Source organism: Astatotilapia calliptera, chromosome 14 (genome assembly GCF_900246225.1).
Source record: "Astatotilapia calliptera chromosome 14, fAstCal1.2, whole genome shotgun sequence".
Lineage (NCBI taxonomy): Eukaryota > Metazoa > Chordata > Actinopteri > Cichliformes > Cichlidae > Astatotilapia > Astatotilapia calliptera.
This window is the reverse complement of record NC_039315.1, coordinates 38,398,153-38,422,116: the sequence shown is the minus strand read 5'-3', so window position 1 is coordinate 38,422,116 and position 23,964 is coordinate 38,398,153. Positions and strand designations below refer to the sequence as shown.

The 23,964-nt window shown below is 39.5% G+C and overlaps 2 protein-coding genes across 3 annotated transcripts; both read left to right on the top strand.

The window, feature by feature from the left end:
• The first annotated feature begins 857 nt into the window (after positions 1-857).
• LOC113036961 (dehydrogenase/reductase SDR family member 13-like) lies at positions 858-3,715 on the top strand. Its single transcript, XM_026193603.1, has 5 exons — positions 858-1,109; positions 1,191-1,309; positions 1,891-2,014; positions 2,526-2,852; positions 3,026-3,715. Exons 1-5 carry the CDS (start codon positions 986-988, stop codon positions 3,283-3,285), a joined length of 954 nt encoding a protein of 317 aa, XP_026049388.1. The 5' UTR covers positions 858-985; the 3' UTR covers positions 3,286-3,715.
• A 7,753-nt stretch (positions 3,716-11,468) lies between these two features.
• Positions 11,469-17,448, top strand: LOC113036840 (dehydrogenase/reductase SDR family member 13-like). Of its 2 annotated transcripts, XM_026193377.1 has the most exons (5): positions 11,469-11,695; positions 12,933-13,051; positions 16,268-16,391; positions 16,463-16,789; positions 16,906-17,448. In XM_026193377.1, the coding sequence occupies exons 1-5, from the start codon at positions 11,569-11,571 to the stop codon at positions 17,163-17,165; spliced, it is 957 nt and encodes a 318-aa protein (XP_026049162.1). In that variant the 5' UTR covers positions 11,469-11,568; the 3' UTR covers positions 17,166-17,448. The 2 variants fall into 2 exon arrangements, with proteins under 2 accessions (XP_026049162.1, XP_026049163.1); XM_026193378.1 differs by lacking the exons at positions 11,469-11,695; positions 12,933-13,051 and adding an exon at positions 15,127-15,151.
• The last annotated feature ends 6,516 nt before the right edge of the window (positions 17,449-23,964 follow it).

Genomic DNA, 23,964 nt, shown 5'->3' with positions numbered 1-23,964 from the left:
CTGATTAATGAGGAGTTACTGAAGTACAAGCTTTTAAAAATGGTGTTACTGTCTTTACAGATGTGGCAAGAGACTGAAAACATGTTGTTTGCACATATTTAATATTCAGCTCTGCACAGGAGCTGCAGCAGGGTGCAGCCTGTTGCTTTTACAGTATAATACTTGTAATAAAAGTACAGGAACAGTAATTAGTGACTGAGTAGCCCGGGACGTTTCTCTTGATTTCTTTAGTAAATTCATTTACCTGCACAGATTAGCTAAACGAACCCTGACAGCCGAGTGCTCATTTTAGCTAGCTAAGGTCTCAGGAGCTAGCTAAGGACGGTAGTTACTGAGTAGCTTACAAACACATTTAACTTACCGAAAAAGTGCAGCGGGGCCTCGGGTCCTTCTGTCGGGTAGTCCAGTTTACTGAAGAACACCTCAGGCTGTCAGGTTAAAACAGTCAGTCGTGTTTTCGTAGTGTAAACACTGGGCATCCTCTCAGAGCCTACGCTCTATCTGCTATTCCCGGACAGAGATACGCAAGTTTCTCCGTGACTGCAGCTGCCAGTCAAAGCTGTTATGATGACGTTTCACCCCCAATTTAACATCACCGCGGTAGGAATTAGAATCAAACTTATGGGAGAGGAGACCCCTTGGACATAAATCAGCGTGATGAGAATTATTGACAACAAAAGAAAGAATCTTTGGAAAAAAAATTATCTGAGGAGAATAAATTTATTTTAGTCTGACCCCAGCCACATGGAAGAGGCGGGGTTTATGACCTATACTGCAGCCAGACACCAGGGGGCGATAGAGACGTTTTGGCTTCATTTTGGCTGTAACCAATGACTGTCATTGGCTGTAACCCGATAACAAAGACACAGTCACGCCCATGCAGGAAATGGGTGTGTTTGTTTAAATCTCAGAGCAAGTTACAGCCAGCTGAATTGCTTAGACTTCTTGTGAGCAGGCAGTTTGCTGTGAAACTGAGGCAGGAACAATGTGCCTTCTGCTGGTCTTGGGTCTTGCTATAGCTGTTGCTTATTTTTACCGTGAGATTGTAGTGAAAGGAAAGAGGTGCACAAGCAAAGCAAAGCTACATGGGAAAACTGTGATTGTGACTGGTAAGTAAAGGCTGTGTTTTGTGGCCACTGTGTTGCACTATGTTTCTTTGATGAGCAGAATAAAAGCTTTTTCACCTGCAGGCAGCAACACGGGTATTGGGAAGACCACAGCCCTAGATCTGGCTAAAAGAGGAGCTCGGGTGATTCTGGCCTGTCGCAGCAAGCAGCGAGGAGAGGCTGCACTTGAAGAAATCAAGAGGGTGACTAGATATTTAACCAAGCAAAAGACCCATGTCTGTCCTAAATAACCTGCAATGTTATCTAGTATGTACATTATTGATAGGTTTGTAGCTTAAACCTATTCGCTGGAACGTTCAAGACAATTCAGCTGGGTTTATGGGGTCAGACTGTGACCCCATAAACGACTTCCCTAAACCTACTGGTCTGGAAGTCCAGCAGTTCATCTAAACAAAAGGCACTTATACTTAAACAGATATACGTGTGTTTGCTATACCATATATCAGAAGAGAAGATACAACCTCGCTCATGATCCCAAGAGGTGTGTGATCCATGCTAGAACAACACTCTGGAGAGGAGTAAACGCACCCCCCTCTTCATGCTACACAGAGTTGTTACAGACCTCCTAGGATGAGACATTCTTTCAATCTACAAATGGTTACATACTTCTAAGCATATATAAATATATATTTCTAAGCATAAATGACAATCCAACAATACAAATCTAACAATTATTGTACAGGTTATACCAGGCTCATTCATGACAGTAGATGGACATTGTAAAATAGTTATGTGCTCAATGAGTTTTTCATGTTTTCTGCAGGACAGCGGGAACAACCAGGTGGTGTTCATGCAGCTAGATCTGGGGAGTCTAAAGTCTGTTCGCAGTTTTGCTGAAAACTTCCTCAAATCTGAACCCCGACTGGACATCCTCATCAATAATGCAGGTTTGGCTGTCCATTGCAACTTCATGTCATATGAACAGAGAACTGTGTCAGTGTCTGTCGTCATTGGTTATTATATTTATATTATTATAAATATATTTATCTCTAGAGTATAAAGGATTTTATACATTTAATGGATAATATGGTGAGCTTTGGAAAGCGATTAAAATGTTTTCCAGTCACTTTAGCACACTACGTAAAGAATACAGAGAAATAAGGCTACACAGTTATTACACAACATCCATCCCAGTTCACAGAACTACTTCATATGTCAACTTTGCAAGGTTATGATCCTCGTGCTGCCGATTTTGAACATTCAGGGTTGCAGTCAGTTCTGATACACTTAAACGTGCACTTCTAGAGAATCAGGATTCTGTTGACTATTCCTGTGGCCTGAACTTATCTGACTTACCTAACTATCTACTCTACTGTGATCAGATGTTTAAAAGTCTTGCTTGTTTAGATCTTAACACATCTTGAAACAAGATAAAAGTTTTCTCCATGTTTTGTCCAGGTGTGCAAATGCAGGGTCGCACAGCGGACGGACTGGGCCTGATGTTTGGTGTCAATCACATTGGTCACTTCCTGTTAACGAATCTGCTGCTGGAACAGCTGAAGGCGTGTGGACCAAGTAGGGTGGTCAACGTGTCATCTATGGCACATTACTTTGGAAAAATTGATTTTGACTGCCTTAACACTCACAAAGCTCTTGGACTGGGGACCTCATTCATGGAGGTCCTTCAGTACTATTCTGATAGCAAGTTGTGCAATTACCTCTTCACCCATGAGCTGGCCAAGAGACTGAAGGGTACCAATGTCACCTGCTACAGCCTCCATCCAGGTCAGTGGGCATGGCACCAATATTCCCCATCAGTTCATGCAAACAAACACCGAATTAATGTATAGTACACACACTCGGTATACACTTTAAGTTCTGATCCTACATGATTTAGAAACTGAAGCAGATCTAACCAGCTTTCCCTTCAAGTTAAAGTTGTTCTTCTATTTTTGCAGGAGCCATCAACTCTGAACTGGCCAGGAATATAAACTCGACTTTGCAATTATTCCTGAAGCCCCTCACTGCTTATTTTTTCAAGAACACAGAGCAGGGATGCCAGACCACCCTGCACTGTGCCCTCCAGGAGGGGATTGAACCGTTCAGCGGACGTTTCTTCTCCAACTGCACAGTGAAAGAAGTTTCTGACAAAGCTAAGGATGATGCAGCATCAAAGAAGCTCTGGGAGCTCAGCGAGAGACTATGTGGCCTTGCATAAAAATAGTTAATAGTGTGAAGTTTTCACTGTTTCTGTGATACTTATAGATGAAGTCTTTGCCTGATTTTGTTTCTCAACCAAACAAAAGCCAGAATGACTGGACTGATTTTCAGTAAACATAATTGACTTGTTTTTACAGTAATGATCAGATGTTCACATCGGTAATTATTCTGTGCACTGAGTGCATAAGATGTATACACTTAGATAAGGCTTTGTAATAAACCAGAGTGACTGGTTTATTTTTGAACCACAGTAAACAATCTTCAATCTCAGCAAGTCCAGACTGTCTCGAAGTCACTAAAAAAAAGCAGGTTTCAAATAACTAGTTTGGTTAGCTGAATGATCCTGGTTTCACTGGTTGAGTAGGTGGAGTAGCAGAGTGGTGTTGTCATGACAGGTTTTACATAATAAACATCTACATGTGACTACAGCAAGTTTTTGAATTTTTATTGCATTAGTATACAGCTAATAATCAGTTTATTCAAACGTTTACTCTTTCAGAAGACTAACTGGAAGCTTGAGCTGCTACGTTGTTTCTAATCTCAAATCTCCACCTTTATTTTGAATTGCCTGAAGACAAAAACAAAGAACACCTGTGTCCAATATCCCTTCTCTCCTTTTTCATTTTTAATCCCCTGTATCGTTAAAAACAAACCAGCTCAAAACATTAAAAATTCAGGTAAACAAAACTGTTTCATGGTTTGCTAATTACAGTCACAGACACTTTTTCCCACACGTGGAAACAGCACGTGGGGTATGTGACGGCACGACACAACAACGAACAGAGGAAAAAACGGCTCAAATACACAGAGGGATAACGAGGGAATGAGACACAGGAGGAAAAAACAGGAAGCAAAACTAAATACACTGAACACAGATCAAGGAATGTCAAAATAAAACATGAGCCTGGAGTCATCTATGTGACAGTATTATATCATACTTGTAGCACCACTTACTAATCATCTTTCACTCTACATGAAATTTTATTTGGTGGTTCCACGTATGATATATATACATCACTGTGACATATGGGTAGAGGGTATTCTCCATCACCACCTAGTGGGCATAGGAGGCATTCAGTAGTAAAAGGACGCAACACCCAATCAGATTATGGAGCAAATGGTAAATGGACTGGTTCATACATAGCACTTTTCTACTCTGAGCACTTGAAGTGAAGTGAAGATGATTGAACACAACTTACCTCATTCACCCATTCATACGGGCACTTTTTCTGTAGGTTTTTTTGGTCACTAGAATTTGGAGTGTTGTTGTCATGATTATACTGTATCATGGTTTAAGCATTTCAGCCACTGTAAGTGCTGAACAAGTCATGACACATATGTACAGCCAGTGGGCCTACCCTCATCACACGTCTGAGTACGTGGCTCTTGTATGAATGATAATCTTTCAATCAAGGTATCAATTTAGGAAACTGAGCTAAGGATGTTTTTAAATGACACTGCACATAAAACAACGCAGGGTGCATGCTTACACTGTTATTCATACTTTCTACTTACTCTCATCCTCCTCACCAGGAGGACGAGGTCACAAATTCAACAAAAACAGGTCCTTAGTTCAGTTCAAGAGTGCAGACCTTCCAAAGTGTTTTTCTTATGGTATGACAACAGTGAGTATGAGAACAACTGAGAAGAACATAGAAACACACAGTTCATGAGAAATGTGAACCACTAACCTATAATAAAATATTCAAATATAAATATGGAGAGAGAAGGAATTGTATCAACTGGTATCAATGATCATTTTAAAAGGTACTGAAAGGTGTCGGGAAAGGTCGAGGGATTAAGCATATTTTCCCTGAAAAGCCTTTAGCTAAACCAAAATGCTGCAGCAAGAATGCTGACAGGGATTAGACAGAGAGATATTCCTCTTTTATTGGCTATATTCCTATATTCTTCTTCATTGGCTCCCTGTTAAATCCAGAATTGAATTTAAAATTCTTCTCCTCAAACACAAGGAGAAGGTCTTGAATATTCAGGCTCCATGTTATCTTAATGACCTTATAGTACCATATGACCCCATTAGAGCACTTCACTCTCAGACTGCAGGCTGACTTGTGGTTCCTAGAGTATTTAAAAGTAGAATGGGAGGCAGAGCCTTCAGCTTTCAGGCCCTTCTTCTGCAGAACCAGCTCCCTGGTTGGATTTGGGAAACAGACACCCTCTCCGTCTTTCCTTTTTGATCAAACATATAGTTAGGACTACACTCAAAAAAATAACTCTTTAAATGAACATAAAAAAATCATGGAAAGAATTTCCACGTGATTAAATTGCTTTATTTTAGCATTATGCAATTCTGTTACTCCAACTTAATGCACTCAAGTTGGACCAACTTAATTAAAGATTGATGAATCAACGTATTTACTGCATTTTGATCCAATATATTTTAATAGTGTTGATCCAACTTAAAGAGTTTTGTTCTTTAAGTTGGATCAATTCAACTCAATTGAATTGATCCAACTTAAACCTACTCAATTCAGTAGGTTTTCTCCAACTAATTTACTAAATTTGGTCCCAGCTTAAGTTAATTGAGTTGAACCAACTCATACAAATTAAGTTATTCCAACACAAGTCTTTAATGCTAATAGAAAGCAATTTAATCACGTGGAAATTCTTTCCATGATTATTTTAAGTTAATTTAAAGAGTAATTTTTTGGAGCATTTAACAAAGTCTAGAGCCTGGTTAACATACATTTCACTATTACATCTAAAAAGTAAATAAAAATTTGTCATACACATCTTTTTGTTTTCTCCAATTTATTGAATTTATAGCAAATTTCACATAATGTATAAAGAATACATGAAATGCAAGTACAAGTTACATAACAGAAAAAAAAGTAGTGGACAAAGTGGAAAGTTAACCTGTTAAAACAATTTTTTAACAACAATGAATGGCTGAATCAGGTGATTTTCCGATGACCAATACAACGCCAGGCTCCGCACCCTCTGACCGAATGACACAGATTCCAAAGACTGTCTCTGCTATGGCAGTGGCGATGCTTTTTATCAACTTCCTGTGACAATAAAACAAACAAAAAAAAGATAATGATTTCTCACTAATGTCCATTGCAAACAGTTTTAAAAGTAAATATCTGTTTTACATTAATGTAAAATACCTAAAAGCTTTACTCATTCAAGCCTTATAATAATGTAAATGTAATCAAAAATGACTGCCCGATATTTTTCCTGACTCAAGAGAAGTTCATTCAATACCTCAACAATGTCCTGTCTTTCAAAATCTTGAGTTGTGATAGGGGTGACTGTGGCACAGGAGGTAGAGCAAGTTGTCTACTGGTTTAATCCCTGTCTTCTCTAATCTGATACTAAAACTATCAATGGGTAACATACTGAACCCCAAGTTGCTCCTGATACATCCATTGAAGTGTAAATGTTACATAAAAATCTTGTATGAATGTGTGTATGAATGAGGTTATTATAATGATATTATAATAATGATAGTATAAAACACTCAAGAATGGTGTGTGTAGTATCCAGTGAGAAACTTAAAGCTCTTACTTTTCCTATTTTAAAAGGTATTTTTTACAGCCACCGGTAATTTATAGGAAAACCCCATCCCCTGAAACTTTTTGTATGTAGTTCAAGCTTATCTTTGATCATCTCCTTAGTTAAGGATACAGGCAAGTTAACATACCAGGTAATCCTTCACCAGCTTCTCAGGATCTTCATTCAGGTACATGCAAAGACCTTTGGTGATGTATTCTCTTCTGATTTCAACAGCATCAGTCTTTATACACAGAGGGGGAAAAAAACAAATATATAGGGAAATCCATCTCAACGACCTAGCAGTGGGATTAAAGAACTATTAGTTGAATTACCAGGAATTTGTGAGAAATACAGAGGCTATTGTTTTACAGTCTTAATCTTTTCAAATAGTATTTATGCATTTTAGACAAGTCTGTCATTTTAATATTGTTTTGTAAATTGTGTATTAATTTAATCATGCCATACCCCCAATTCAAGAAAGTTTAGATGATGTGTACATAAAATCAGAATGCAATGTTTTCTTGGTCTCAAAAGTATATGTCACTTACAAATGAATATATTACATTTTTAACATGGGAATGTGATAATTTTTAAGAAAAATATTAGCTCACTATGAATTTGATGAACTGGCCTGCCAGCTCTCCAGACCTTTCACCACCTGATAAGATTAAACATTTATTATCTTTACAGGAGGGAACTGCAAGTCTCCAAGTTTATTAAGTAGAAAAATATTTAATTTCAAAAAAATTAAAAAACAGGAAAACATATCTGTTCATGTTTTGTCTTTCCTCCTCAGTGTACTAAAAACACATAAATTGTTAAATAAACCACTGTCCATCAGTTGCAACTTACAAACTTACAAATTTCAACAACCCACATGTAAAATGTAAATTTATCACAACAGTCTCTGTGGTAGAGCCAAACTAGCTTATGTGCAGAGGTTAAGTTATAAACAATATCTATATTTGGAGTAGCTAAGTCTTTCATATTAGGCTATCATGCTAGCATGACATTGTGCTATATTCTTGCACTAACGTGTTAGCTAGCTAGAATGGCATAAACAAACAGATATTTAAAAAAACAAACAAAAAAAACAAATGTGAATAAATAGAACTGAAAAGAATCGACAAACTAATGATACCTTTGTGCAAAAAGTATTTTCATCAAGATGGATGAAGATAGATTCACTCTTACCTTTCCAAGATGACCGCGAAGCAAACCATGTGCTTTCCTGCCTCTTGTTGTTTAGAATCTCACGTGATCTTGTGATATCGCGAGTCTTTAAGGCAGCTAACCACTCTTGTTAGATTTTATCATGTCATATCAACAAGAATAAATTTAAGAGGCCCTAAGTTGGTAAATTTCATGTAGATCTTATATGATTTTATTACGTTCACCTTAGAAACATAAATTCATTGTGTTCAAATTACATGTTAGAGTCTTGTAAATGCAATAACCACCAAATTTCACTTTTTTGAGTGTAGATCAGGTGACCTTGAGTCCTCCCTTAATTATGCTTAAAAAGGCTATGCAGCTGGAGGCTTCACATGATGCACTGAGTGTTTCTTTTTCACTCACCATGTGTTTATAAACCACTCTGCATTCAACCAGTAGTTATTATTAATCACTGGCTCTCTTCCACAGTATGTCTTCATCCTGTCTTCCTCACCTGGTCGGGGCAGATAACCACCCCTCCTTCAGCCTGGTCTGAATTGAACTGAATAGATGATCTGCTGTGGCAGCATCTAAAGGGAGCAGCTGGAAGAAGAAGAAGAAGAAGAAGAAGGGGAGGAAGAAGAAAAACACCAAAAACATGGAAGGGACTTCTTCTCTTTCAGCAAGTCCTCTTGGGGTCCTCTGCTTCCATCACACCAAATGCTTAGCAATCCAGTTCTAAAATCTGAATCTTTTCTGTAGTTCTACCTCTTTGTGGTCTTTCATTTTCTCCTGCCTGCAGCTCCACCTTCAACATCCTTTGTACATCCAATAACCCTCGTCTGCACATCTCCAAACCATCTCAGCCATGCTTCTCTAACTTACCTCCCAATGATTTATTCATTTCAAATCTCATCTATCCTGGTCACTCCCAGTTAAAATCTTCAGTTTCAGCATTCTGTCTTTTTGTCAGTGCTCCAAACCATACATAATTGCAGGTCTCATTATGCTCTTCTAAACCTTCCCTTTCACATTTGCTGTTATCTTTCTTCCCAAATCCCCACTAACACTTGTCTCCACCTTAATGACTTGTGATGTTCTATTAAGGTCATTCTATCTGAGGTCACTGTGGACCGTCTGCTCAACCATCTCAGATTTCCCTAAAAGTTTTACGACAACATGTCATAAAAAACTGCATGCCAACAGTGAAGTGATTTTAAAATGGTATAAAAGTACAACAGTCAGCATGTCATGCATGTATGGAACACTTATAATAAACTGTATATTAATAAAGTACCAATTAATTCATTAATAAATAATAATTTACTTCTCAGGAGCTTTAAAGCAAAACTCCAACATGTTATAGGATGTTATTGTTGTTGGGCAGTATTTAGGAGTGGACTTAGCTTAAGGCTAATCAGTGGACCAAAGGTTATGGCAAATGTTCAGATCACACCCTTACTTTTACTGCTACCCAGTTATTCACCTAACCATATAAAAAACAAGTCTAACTTGATTTTAGTCTGGGTGACCTGACAACTACGGAGCCCCGCAAGGGACATGGGAGAAAAAAAATTACGATGAACTTTTGCAAAGATCTCGCAAAACAAACTCGGGATCTTGCAAAGCTTTTGAGAGATTTCGCAAAAGTCGAATTCCAACAATGGCGGCAGCTACTTAGTTGTAATATTACTCTTTCTGGGTCACAAAATAAACTTTTAAGATATTTTGAGGTGTGAATGTAGTTGTGTAAACGTCAAATATCTGCTCGGTTTACAAGACATCACATATTTCTGACACCCACCATCTCGAAGCTAACGGGAGGTCGAGACCTACTACAGTTTGTTTTGCGAGATCTCGTTTACATGATGGATGACAGGTTTCAAAGTAAAACAAAAGTCACTGTGTGAGCACAGCTTTTTTTCTCTGTGGCGAATACACTGCTGTGTCACTGTGACTACTCTACATGCTAATGAGGGATGGTTTCACACAAAGGCGACCTTCTGCTCCTACGTTAATGAGCAGAGTGCAGTGCCATAGCAAAAGAGTGTTGTTTAGTATGAACGTTCCTTTTTAGAGTCAGATAAAACCAAACCGCTTTTTAAGAGCTATCAAGATTATAATATGTCAGTTAAAATACAGATTCATGAAATCCCATTTTCCTTTACTGACTGACACAACCATGTCTTTTAAAAAAACATTTTAAGTACTTAAACCTCTTGTGATTTCAAAGGGTCTCAGCTCTTACAAGACACAAAGAGTTCTCTGGTACCTTGCTGTAACTTTTACTGTACACAGGGAAGGGTTGGAGAGTGGGGGTGTGGGTGATTGGTGTGGAGAGAAAGGAGGGTTTTTCCCCCCAACTAAGGATTAACTAATTGTTAAATAATTCATATTACAGTGACAGGACTGACAGGAATCATGACAGTAGCAATATCAAGTTTGCTGTATTGTTATCTACCATCCACCTAAATCCTAAAATAATCCTGGTCTCAGCTATTGTCACATTTTTGTCAGTTTGTTACCTTCACCTGAAGGTGCTGTTAAGCAAGAATTAATTGATTAATAATGATAAGCACAAGCCAACGTTCTGTTTAAAATCATTAACAGACTCCTTAGTGCTGATCCAGCTTCTTTTCCTGCCAAATCTTCGGATGACTGTGAAAAATTCCCAAATTTCTTTGCTGGCAACATCAGTGATATCACATTACAGTTTAAGTTTAAATTAATCACTTTCATCTAACTCCAGCCCAAATTACTTTAAATCATCCATTGTCTTGATCTGCCAAAAAAAACCTTTCATTTAAGAAATTTTTAATAAATTTATTAATTTGAAAACAAAAATTTCTATGCTTCAATAACCGACAATATTTCATTTGAGTCCTTCTAGATTTATCTGCAGCCTTGCCACTCTCATCAGAAGATTAGAAAATTGGGCTAGCATGATAAAAGCTTGTTTTAGCTGGCACTGCTAAAACAAGCTTTTATCATACTTTTCTGGCTGATACTTCGAAATTCATTTTAACCCTTTCTGCTCAGCATGACCTTTAAGTCTCGAGGACAAAATGCGATATGCTCACTAGGGTTGAGAATGACCAAGCTAAGATCCTGTGAGACCATATACAGATGGACAAACTGGTAACGACTAACCAGCCAAACATATACAAGTGACAGCAACATCAGGGAGAAGGAACATGAGAAGCTTGATAAGTGCCAAGTGCTGAGAGAGGAGATCGAAAGATGTGGAGGGGGAAGGCAACAGTGGACACAGTGGTAACCGGGGGATTTGGGGCAGTGACCTGACCACCAAGCCAAGAAAAAATCCGAGATCTCTGCCCAGAAAAGGGCAACAGAAATACTCTGCAGGACCCTCAAGGCTCCAGACCTGTGGCAGAGGACTTTATCTAAAAAAATACTTTTCTTTTCTTTTCTTTTCTTTTCAAGAACTGCGGATCTGACGCTGGCGCTAAGTAAATCTGAATGAATGAGAATAGAAACGACAGAGGGCAGCAGAGAGCCTTTGTTGCTGCTGGTAGCCGCAAATAGTGATAGAAGAAGAGACAGTCACTTGGTTACGAAGAATTGAGCAGTGTTTGGAAGTGTCGTAATGTCGGCTTTACTATGCCTCATAGCGGGATTCGTATCGTTTTATGTGTTAGTTTATTACTGTGTGTTCAGATCCGCGAGATGCTCCAGTTCAGTGAAGCTTAAGGGCAAGACGGCCATTGTTACAGGTAACACGCCCCACTGTCCGCTCATATCATCAACTGTAAACACAGTCACTAACTCACGTAAGTTGCGCAATCTTACCATTGTCCAGTCAGGTCCCAGCTTACTGCTGGTTTGAGTAAAAGTCAGCAGTGATACTTGAAAAATCGCGAAGTCCTTTTAGAATCAGCCGAAAGGGACACACTCCTTCTGAATGATAAAACTATGTTTCTGAAACAACTGTTACCGACGGGCTGTGTCTCTATTTCAAAATGAAAACAAAGATGGCAGTTCGCTGCCTGTTGTAAAAAGGACTTATAAATTAGTTAACGTCTTTGAAAATCTTTCATCATTAAGTAGAGGGATTTTTGCCATGCTGATGTTTAAAATAGTCTCCGAAGATTGTAAAAATGTATTCGGAATCGGAGTAAAAGTTGTGAAACTAGCTTCGCTTTTTTTTCCAGGTATCAATTGTTTATTCTTTTATAGGAAAAATAAAACAAAAAACTATTAGTTTTAAATGGTTAGCTCTGTGGGTGGTCTGAAAAGCAAAGTGAAACATTTGTGACTTCAAGATGATTAGCAGAGGACTCGGCGTCCACCTGAAATACAACTTTATTTATATAGCACATTTAAAAAACCAACAGTACACCAAAGTGCTTTACAATAGAAACAGGGAAATTAAGACATGATTAAATAAAAGGCCATTAACAATGTACCACATATGTACAACTCTATGTACCATATGTACAGACAGGTACATAGATACAAATGGAGCCAAATATAAAATAGGGGCACTAACTAGATGGAAAAGCTAGGTTAAATAAGTGAGTTTTTAAACGTAATTTAAAAGATAGAATGGATAGCGATGGGAAGGTTGTTCCACAGGTTTGGTGCAACCAGGGCAAAAGCACGGTCACCCCTAGATTTAAGTCTAGATTTAGGCTGAACCAAGAGTAATTGGGCTGAAGACCTTTTGAACCCACAGTGTCCTCTGAGTTTTTAGCGAGGTCCACCCTCATGCTTCATGTCTCATTTTTAAATACAAAGGTCAACTGTAAAAACGGATATCTGTACATTTGCACTGTTTTCCACTTTTGATGTGTAATTCTATCACAAGACTGTGAATTTAACTGAACATGTAACAGGTAAAAACAGTCTTAGATTGAATTTTCATTAGATACCCAGAGATAATGCCACTGTATTCACAATGACACCTTTGCCAGTGGTTTGCTGAGATGTTTGAATTGCTTTTCTGAACAGGAAGCAACACTGGCATTGGTAAGTCCACAGCTTTGCAGCTGGCGAAACGAGGAGCCAGGGTGATCCTGGCCTGCCGTAACAAGGAGAGAGGAGAGGCTGCCGCTTACGACATCCGCAGAGTAAGAAGTCAGAGACTGACACACAGCAGGCACTATCCTGTGCCACAGTCAGTTGAGAGAACTAGTTGGTAGTTTCATTTTCTTTCATTTTAACTGAAAAACTTACAGGAGTGTTCACTCAATCACTAAAAATGAGAAAGAGTAAGTTATTAAAAATCAATTTTAGTATATATATTGTGAAAGTTTTTAGACCTTTGTCTTTATGCATGCTCAATCATCCAAGTAAGCAAATCTCAGAAAGTTGTTTCGGTTCAGAGGTGGGCAATGCTTATCACATGCTGCTACCTGCCCAACAGTGAAGCATGGTGTTCGAGGGATTGTCCTGTGGTAGTGCTTGTCAGTAGCAGGAACATGAAGACTGATCACAAATGAGGGAAGGATGAATCCATCCATATACAGAAAGAAACGCACTCCTGACAGCAGCGACCTATAATCGAGGTTACGAGTAGAAGTAAACAGTAAGGGTAACACTGCAGTGGCCTCTAGCTGTGTTTTAGTGGTTTCAGCCAGAGCCCGTCTCTTTGGTGGAGATGTAGAGTTGGATGTCTCGAGACCACTTTTACGTGGTCTCTTGGTCTCGTCTTGGTCTCGACGGACTTTTGTCTTGGTCTTGGTCTCGCTGTCTCGGTCTTGCGTTCTGAAATCGACATAGTGTTCGGGAGATTTGGAGTCAACCATCGGCGGAGCGGGGGGGTGGCTTACTGGGCTTAAGCCTGGGTCATTTTTTCAGAAGCCCTGGGTCTTTTGGAGTGTAATTTGTTTCATAGTTAGATGCCTGACTGTATAAACTGTATAAAACAAAAAATAAACACAATACTCGAAGCACAGAGCGCACAGTCGTAAATTCCCCCTAATTTTGGTATGATCCGAGCTCAGGCACTAGGCGACTGAGCACAGCACCCATGTGAGCGAGGGGGGAGAAGCTGCTGCCTGCGAGTTTGCTGCAGACAGAGGAGAGCTTAAGTTTGACCAGGTACCAAAGCAAATCATTCGTACTGTACAAATAATGTAAATATGAAGGTTTATGACAAAAGATTGAGATTAAACTGATCACTTGGTTGCGTTACTTGCTCTTCGAGTGAATCAACAAATGGATAAATAAAAAGCCGAACAGCAATGCTGATTTTTTAGAGAGTCTTAGCTTACATTTCATATTTTCAGTTGTTTCCCTCCACGGCTAAACAAACTCTCTAAATCGGTTTCAGTTATGTACTGATGAACACAACAATGGACATAAGGAGCTTCTTTCAAAGAAAAAACTCTGGTAGATGTTATTTTATATATTATGCTTTGTATGTTGTTCAGTATATTTCTATGCAAAACAAGAGGAATTTCAATACACAGCAGTATATTCACAGTTTAAACCAGATATTTACAAACACTTTATGGAGAAAACATAAAACCTTTTTTTTTTACTGTTAAACATCAATTTAGACTGAACTAAAATATTGAAATAAATATTGAAATATCTTTTGAATTAGTTAAATGTCAGAATAAAGAGAGACAGAGCTTCTATTTTTTATCACTTTCATCAAATTTAGGAGTACATATACACTAAGTTTATTGTAAATTAATAAGAAACCTGCAGACGATTCCATTCTGAGCTGAAGAAGCTTCTGATAGGTTAGTAGAGTCCATGTGAGTAAATTGGTGGCACACCTGTGGATGCATATAAGGCAAAACACAGAGCCTGTTTCTGTGACATGGGAAAATCAAGAGATGTCAACCAAAACACCAGGAAAAGAACTGTGGAGCTCCATAAGTGTGGCTCAATTTTGAATACAATTTGGTGCCATTTACAATTAAGAAATACAGATAGTTTCTCTCTTTACTCTTAAAGTTAACAAATATGTTTTTTATATTTATCAATCTAAAAAAAATAAACATTTAGTCTGATTTGATGTTACAATTAAAAAAGTGTTTCTGTTTTGATCTGAAGAGTTTGTAAATATCTGGTTTCAACTGTATATTTGAAGATGTTGGTGTTTGGTTTGATTGTCAGCACAAAGAGGGGGAGAGAGAGAGGAACAGAGAGGGAGAGAGAGAGGAACAGAGAGGGAGATGGAGAATGAGGACAGAACAGAGATGGAACAAGAGCAGGTGAGACACACATGTTAGTCAAATGGTTGTTTGCCAAAAGTATCACCGTATCATAGGTCCTCATGTATCTCGTACCTAGTGTTTCTTTTTAGGTTTGTTATTTTTCAAATTCTATATTTATTAAGTTATGCAGGCTTGTTTACACAACAAGGCTAAATAATTATATAAATGTTTCTGAATCTAAATAGTGGACTTTGGTAGAATTAAAAAATAAGTGTAGTGCAGGTCTATGATGATTTTTAGTGCTACTATCATCTAGGTCTGATTCTGGTTCTGTTTTGGTTAAATCCTAAGTAGTCCTGATTTTGAGCTGTTGTAGTCCTGTTTTAATTCCGGATCAGTTCTGGGTCTGGTTGAATTGGGGTTTAGTCCGCCTGTCTTTGTTCTGCCTTGCTGCTTAATTAAAAAACTAGTTTAAGGTGTCCTGCACATGTGATATATATTTTTTGTCTGTATGAAGTCATTCTTTTTTGAACAAAACTCAAAACAGAGCCTATTAATCTTTCAGTCATTTCTACCCTCACTTAATTTCCTTTGGCTGCTCAGCTCTCACAAAGTGGCTCAGCTATGCTCCAATCCCTCCATATTGTGGCCAATCACATGCGAGGATATAGGATAATATCATTATGTGAAAAACAGAGAGGGTGAGAAACGCGACAGTCAAGTGGAGCGTGCGTCTGTCCTCTCAGCAAGTAAGTGAGACCGTAGACAGCGGTGAGGAGGGCTGTGCGAAAGCAAAAACACATAAATATGCCTGACACCCGTAAACGAAGCAGCATCTGGCTGCAGTTTAAAGACTTTTTTTGTCTCGTCTTGGTCTCGATACCCTCTGGTCTTGGTCTTGTCTTGGTCTCGGATTAGGTGGTCTTGACTACAAGTCTATGGAGATGTAAGAAAACAAATGATAAAAATAAACGGTACTTTATTTGTATTCGGTATCAGACGCATGGTTAGCATGTAATTCAACAAGCATCAAACAGACATCAGATCTATTTCTAGCGCTTACATAAGGATGTGTTTTAGGTTTTATTTTCAAATGCACCATCATTGTTCAGTCCTGCCAGATATGTGACAGATCTATCGCAGCCTGTCTTACTCAGCAGTTCTGTCCTGTAGGAGAGCGGCAACAACCAGGTGGTGTTTATGCATCTGGATCTGGCGAGTCTGAAATCTGTTCAGAGCTTTGCTGAAACCTTCCTGAAGACCGAGCCCAGACTGGACATCCTCATTAACAATGCAGGTGGGAATGTTGCCATACAGGGAAATGTCGCTGTCTGTTCTATCGATAGTGACTGAAACTTTGTGTTGCAGGTGTGATGGGCCTGGGATGTACCGAGGAGGGTTTTGGTATGGCGTTTGGTGTGAACCATCTGGGCCACTTCCTGCTCACCAATCTCCTCCTGGAGCGGCTAAAGCAGTGTGGTCCCAGTAGAGTGGTCACAGTGGCTGCACTGCTGCACCACCTTGGAACCGTTGACTTCTCTCTGCTTAATTCCCAGAAAGATTTGGTGTCAGGTCAGTCTACCTGGGACAGCTTCCAGGCCTACTGTAACAGCAAACTGTGTAATGTGCTTTTTACCAGGGAGTTGTCCAACAAACTGGAGGGCACCAGTGTCTCCTGCTACTGCCTGCACCCAGGTCAGTGTCTGCTTCCATTTTTGGTGTGAGGCTGTGTGTACCACAAGCAAAAGCTACTACAACACTACATGTCCAAATGAGTACCTCTGAGTTAAGATCACCTCTGTTCTTCCCAGGAGTCATCTACACAGAGCTGGGTCGCAGTATGAGCCTGTGGCTGCAGCTTCTCATGATGCCTTTTGCAAAGCTGTTCTTCCTCAGCCTTGAGGAGGGGTCACAGACCACCCTTTACTGTGCTCTACAAGAGGGCATTGAACCCCTCAGTGGACGCTACTTCTCCAATTGTGCGCTGCAACAAGTAGGAGTCAAAGCTCGAGATGATGCCCTGGCAAAGAAGCTGTGGGAAGTGAGTGAGAGGTTATCTGGCTTATCATAAGAGACTCCAGAAAAATTCAAGGACTCTGTGAATACTTTGTAACATAGAGACGATACCACACCTTTGGTTTTATTATGTGCTATTGCTGGGCTGATGGTATGTCAGGTCTTAAGGTTCTCTGGCATTGTGCTATAATTTCAACATGGGGACCATTTTAGATTCTCAAGTGAATAATATGTTTTTTTAACTGTTGTGTAGAAAGAATATTCTACAGTATGTGTCATGTTGTTTTGTATTAATGAAGTAGATATGTTTTATCATTAAAAGTCATATCTGCGTCTCAGCACTGCAGTGAATTGGGCATTTTGTTTTCACATGACGGTTACATTTTTTTGGACCAGTTAAGCCAGTGGCAACGCCTCGATGAAAGCAACAGAGGAAGAAGGTGACAGTTTGGACAAACTGCTATAGCTTTGTGGAGTGGTGCATTTGTTAGCTCGCTTGCCTCGCAGCAAGATGGTTCCCGGCTCAAACTTGACAGTGTGGGGATGAACAAAAGTATTTTACCAGCACAATATAATCTGCAGTATGATCATTGCTTTAACAATGTAACAGATAGCTTTAAGATGGTTATGCATACTGTTATCATATTAATCTTGTATTCCAGATGCAGTTATAACTATTTTATACATATTGCATATCTGTGCTTATTTTGAGTTGATGTTCGGTTCATTAAGGGTCTTAAGCTTCACTGGCGTGACTGTCCAGGTCATTCATGTTGAGGGAAACTAGAACATAGAAGGAATTGCAATACATGCTTACAAAACACTTATATCAGGTCATTTTTATTATCTTTCATACAGTGGGGCAAAAAAGTATTTAGTCAGCCACCGATTGTGCAAGTTCCCCCACTTAAAATGATGACAGAGGTCAGTAATTTGCACCAGAGGTACACTTCAACTGTGAGAGACAGAATGTGAAAAAAAAATCCATGAATTCACATGGTAGGATTTGTAAAGAATTTATTCGTAAATCAGGGTGGAAAATAAGTATTTGGTCACCTCAAACAAGGAAAATCTCTGGCTCTCACAGACCTGTAACGTCTTCTGTAAGAAGCTTTTCTGTCCCCCACTCGTTACCTGTATGAATGGCACCTGTTTGAACTCATCATCTGTATAAAAGACACCTGTCCACAGCTTCAAACAGTCAGACTCCAAACTCCGCCATGGCCAAGACCAAAGAGCTTTCGAAGGACACCAGGAAAAGTATTGTAGACCTGCACCAGACTGGGAAGAGTGAATCTACAATAGGCAAGCAGCTTGGTGTGAAAAAAATCAACTGTGGGAGCAATCATCAGAAAATGGAAGACATACAAGACCACTGATAATCTCCCTCGATCTGGGGCTCCACGCAAGATCTCATCCCGTGGGGTCAAAATGATCATGAGAACGGTGAGCAAAGATCCCAGAACCACACGGGGGGACCTGGTGAATGACCTGCAGAGAGCTGGGACCAAAGTAACAAAGGTCACCATCAGTAACACACTACAACGGCAGGGAATCAAATCCCGCAGTGCCAGACGTGTTCCGCTGCTGAAGCCAGTGCATGTCCAGGCCCGTCTGAAGTTTGCCAGAGAGCACATGGATGATACAGCAGAGGATTGGGAGAATGTCATGTGGTCAGATGAAACCAAAGTAGAACTTTTTGGTATAAACTCAACTCGTCGTGTTTGGAGGAAGACGAATACTGAGTTGCATCCCAAGAACACCATACCTACTGTGAAGCATGGGGGTGGAAACATCATGCTATGGGGCTGTTTTTCTGCCAAGGGGACAGGACGACTGATCCGTGTTAAGGACAGAATGAATGGGGCCATGTATCGTGAGATTTTGAGCCAAAACCTCCTTCCATCAGTGAGAACTTTGAAGATGAAACGAGGCTGGGTCTTCCAACATGACAATGATCCAAAACACACCGCCCGGGCAACAAAGGAGTGGCTCCGTAAGAAGCATTTGAAAGTCCTGGAGTGGCCTAGCCAGTCTCCAGACCTCAACCCCATAGAAAATCTGTGGTGGGAGTTGAAAGTCCGTGTTGCTCGGCGACAGCCCCAAAACATCACTGCTCTCGAGAAGATCTGCATGGAGGAATGGGCCAAAATACCAGCTACTGTGTGTGCAAACCTGGTAAAGACCTATAGTAAACGTTTGACCTCTGTTATTGCCAACAAAGGTTATGTTACAAAGTATTGAGTTGTATTTTTGTTATTGACCAAATACTTATTTTCCACCCTGATTTACCAATAAATTCTTTACAAATCCTACCATGTGGATTCATGGATTTTTTTTTTCACATTCTGTCTCTCACAGTTGAAGTGTACCTCTGGTGCAAATTACTGACCTCTGTCATCATTTTAGGTGGGGGAACTTGCACAATCGGTGGCTGACTAAATACTTTTTTGCCCCACTGTATGTTCATGTTCTTGTATTGAGTTTTAAGTAGTATCAGTTGGTTAAAACATTTATTCAATTTATATTACATCTATAAGTTTTAGTAAACTGTTGACACATTTGACAGTGGCCTCTGTTTGACTGTGAGCGTTAGTAGGTGAGAGGTGACATAGAGTGCCGAGTGAGGTCGTGACATATACACACACACACACATTAGTTAGACTCATTTATAGGTGAGAGGTTAGTCATGTCTGCTTGTAACTGCGAAATTGTCTCTGCAAAAAGAGGAACAGTTTCCAGACGAGAACTGGAAGTCAAAAGGTTGACAGGAAATACCGGCCATGAAGATAGAAGACAATGTTCTTTTTAAACTGTGTTAAAAGTCATTGTGGTTTTGATTTGACGTATGTATATATTCTGTCTGATGACGCATGAGGGGGCGTCATTAAATTCAAACTCTGATGGTATAAAATATCTGTTTATGCTTTGATTAAGTCGAAGATCAATTGCTGTCTGTGTAAGTGATCTTCCCACGCGTGCATTAAAATCATCGTTTGACTTCACCCGGCCGGATCAGTGTGGTTATTCTTCGATCACCTCTTGTACCCCTTCCTAATATTGAATCCTTAACAACAGCCAGCTGGGTCCTATCTGCTCGTCCAGTGCCTGTGTGAGTTCTTTTCCAGGTATTCCAGTTTGCTCACACAGTCCCCAGACATGCCTGTTACTTTACTGAAATGGAGACCTGTGTAGCCAGACTCTCACTCAGTGACTCTGAACTGAATAAACAGTTAAAATGCATAAGAACTGGTTCTTTTATAGCATTTTAACCAACATTCACACAAGCACATTTTCTTCTATGTCTAAGTGCTTTTCTCTAACATTCACACTTTTGATTAGGAGATGACCTGCTTTACCTCCTGAGCCACAGCACCCCTAATATGAATAGTGAGCTGTATGTGGTCAGTCCATACCACAGTGGCACAGTACTGTTGTCCAGGAACACCCACAGGTTTTGTCACCTGGACATAGTCATCTGGCCACTATGATTTGACATTGCTCATTGGTAATTTAGTCACTCATCCGAGTGACTTCTTCAGTCTGATGAATGAGTAACTGTTAATGACAGGAAAAAATCTAAAGAATGGAAAGGTGTTAAATTTAAAAACAGTTATTAACATCACAGATTTATGTATCTATCAGTATCTATAGCTTAGCTTCAAAAATTAAGGCAAAACTTGAAGAGTTTTAATTTTGGTTTGGTTTTGAATCCAGGCTTCACAGAGCTGATGATTTTAGTTTCCAGTGATCATTGCTCCGTCATGTTGTTCTCAGCACATTACACAACATACCTCGCATACATAGCTGGAATATTTTGTTTACAAAGCACTAATGTGTAATTCGGAGTGTTCGACCAGTTCTAATGAAGGCTTTGACCTAATTTGTCTTATCCAGTGTTTAGCATTTAGTTTCTGATTTGTTGGTTTTCAACGTATTTGACGTCGCTTAGAAGCGACTGGACTTTCTTTTAAAAGGAACTTAAAGAAGTCCAGTCGCTTTTCTTTCCAAGCTCCTTAGACTACCATGATCTGGATGAATGACTGTGAAACCTACACAGACACATTTTCATCATGTTAGCTTTTTGCCATTAAAAATGTCAAAGCAAGCATGTTTATGGTGTTTCTGTGGACATTTGACGAAAGATATAGCCTGGTCAAATACTGAAGGACAATTTTCATTTTCATTATTATAATGCTTGACTCAGGTTAGGATGTCAGATAGAGTTGCTATAGCATTTCTCACATAACAGTCTCTTTGGACAATTAACACATCATGCAGGGATAACTCAGGTTTCTTTAGTGAAAATTTTAATTGCAAGTAGCAAAATTAAATAAATGTAACTGATCCGCATCAGTTACATTTATTTAATTTTGTACTATCGAACAGTCTTTCATCTAAACATAGAAATTTCCTATTTCTCATATTTTTTTCTCAGTTACTGGTATTTTTTAAAATATATGTAATTTGAATGGTTTATGTGAAGCTGAACTCAGTGGCACCCATTTGAACTTGTCAGAATCAAAACATCCACAGGGGGGCAGTAGCGTAGCACAGGTACGCCAACAGCAAGCACAACATCGTTTCACGCTGCTTCTCGGCTGTTGTTGCTTGGAGCAAGGTTGTTGAGGACCTTAACCCAGCAGACCTATGGATTCTGTTCATTATGAGTGCTGATTATTAACACAGGCTGGCTTGAAAGCCGGGTCAGTTGTGTGTAAGAGAGGAGCTTTTGCAATTATTCGGCAGGACATTTCTGTTTGCAGACTTCTCCTTTAACCTCGGCAATCGTGGGGAGAAACACATGTCCACGATCGATTCCTGTCTCCTCCTGCCTTCAGTCATCACTCTGTCCTGTTCCTTTATCCCCACACACCTCTACTGTCTCTGCTGCGTGCTGAAAAGATCTGTGGTAAATTTGAGTAGCAGTTTCAATGACAGTCTCATTTATTGAGGTATAGTTGTATCTCATCTACTCCAACAGATACTGCTGGAGAAACACTTGAAGATTAAGTTCCACGTGAACATAAAGCTTCAGAAAGAAGCAGCCTATGTGAAAACACAGCAAAGTGAGTAACATACAGAATCTGGAACTCCTCTCACTGAACTCTGATGATGTCAAATCATTTACAGTTGGCTGGGAAACTGAAAGTATAAGAGTTCAAATAAACAGTGAAACACACAGAAACAGGAAAGATTTTTATAAAAGTGGTCTGCACAGTGGTCAACTGGTTAGCACTGCCACCTCACCCTGCTGGGTCCTTTCTATGTGGAGTCTGCAAGTTTTCCTTGCGCCTGTGTGGGTTCTGCAGAGGTGCTCTGGCTTTTTCTCACAGTCCAGAGGCATATACGTTCAGTTGACTAGTGATTGTGAAATGGTTGCAGTGAGATTGTGTGCTTGTAGGGCGTCCAAAGGTAGAGCAAGTCAACTACAAATCGGAAAGTTGGTGCCCCAGTTTGCCTGACAAACTTTCTTGGGCACCAAGTTGCTCTCTGGTGGATCCATCAATGTGTAAAGGTTTGCTAGAAAGCACTCATGTAGAAGAAGTTGCTTGTATGAATGGATGAATAAGGCAATAAAGAGCAGTCTGTTTACTAGCAAACCACCCAGCTTTTACTTTGCTTTATCACAGCTGGAATAGCGTTTTTCACTAATGATAGAGTGTCCTCCATACTGTTTGGGACAGAGACACAATTTTTGTAGTTTGCCTCTTTAAATCACCATGGTGCATTGCATCATCCACTGTCTGATTGAAGCGCAGACCTTCGGTTTTTCTCTATTTGGCCAGGACAGGCATTTTTATATACAGTTCCCATTTTCAGAGGTTTAAAATTTGTGGGACTAACATCAATTTAAATTTAACGACTCATTTTAATACTTGGACTAAAAAACTTTGAAGCCAACATCTGCCTGAAGTCTAGAACCCATGGACATCAACAAACGTTGCGTTTCCATCCTTGAAGCTTTACTTCAGGTACCCTCTTTTTAACAGTCCAATAGATTTTTGATTTGACCACTTCCAAAGTTTTTGCTGTTTCTCTGATAGGTTTATTTGGGGTTTTTACTTTTAAGATGGTCTCCCTCGGTTGTGTTAATATTTAATTTGTTTACATTAAAATTAAAGTGGAAAACTATACAATGTAAAATGAATAATAAAACTTCAGATATTATGTCAGACATAGAATCCCATGTCACGATGCTCCCAGCACACTGTTTTTGTGCTGATTTTAATACCAGAGGAGGTCAGGAACTCTGCAGTTATTGAGTCAGTAGCATGGCAACTTTTATATTTCAATTTACTCCTCGTCAAAAGACGAGGTAAACTTTGTAAACCCCCTTAAACAGCTAGAGGTGGCTGTAGCTCAGGAGTTGAAGCAGGCCATCTCCTAATTGGAAGGTTGGCTGCTCCAATCGGCATGAGAAAGTATCCTTGAGCAAGATACTGAACCCCAAGTTGCTCTCTGGTGCAATCATCGGAGTATGACTGTATGTGAATTTTAGATGGAATGCGTGACAGCAGAGGAGAAAACAAAAGGGCTTGTATGTTATGGGTGAATGAGGCATGTTTTACAAAGCGCTTTGAGTTCTTAAGCAGAGTAGAAAATCATTATATTCGAAGCAGTCCATTTACCACTATGTGCCTCAACACTTGGCGACCCCAGTCAGTAGCTTAATGTGGTCTGCTACTTTGTGGCTGAGTTGTTGTGGTTTCTGTAATGCTTCCACTTTGGAATAATACCACTTACAGTTAACCGAGGAACGAGCCTTCACAAACGTTTTGCGACTTGTTGCGAGAGTGGCATCCTATTTTAGCACCACACACTTAAATTCAATTAGCTCTTTAGAATGATGC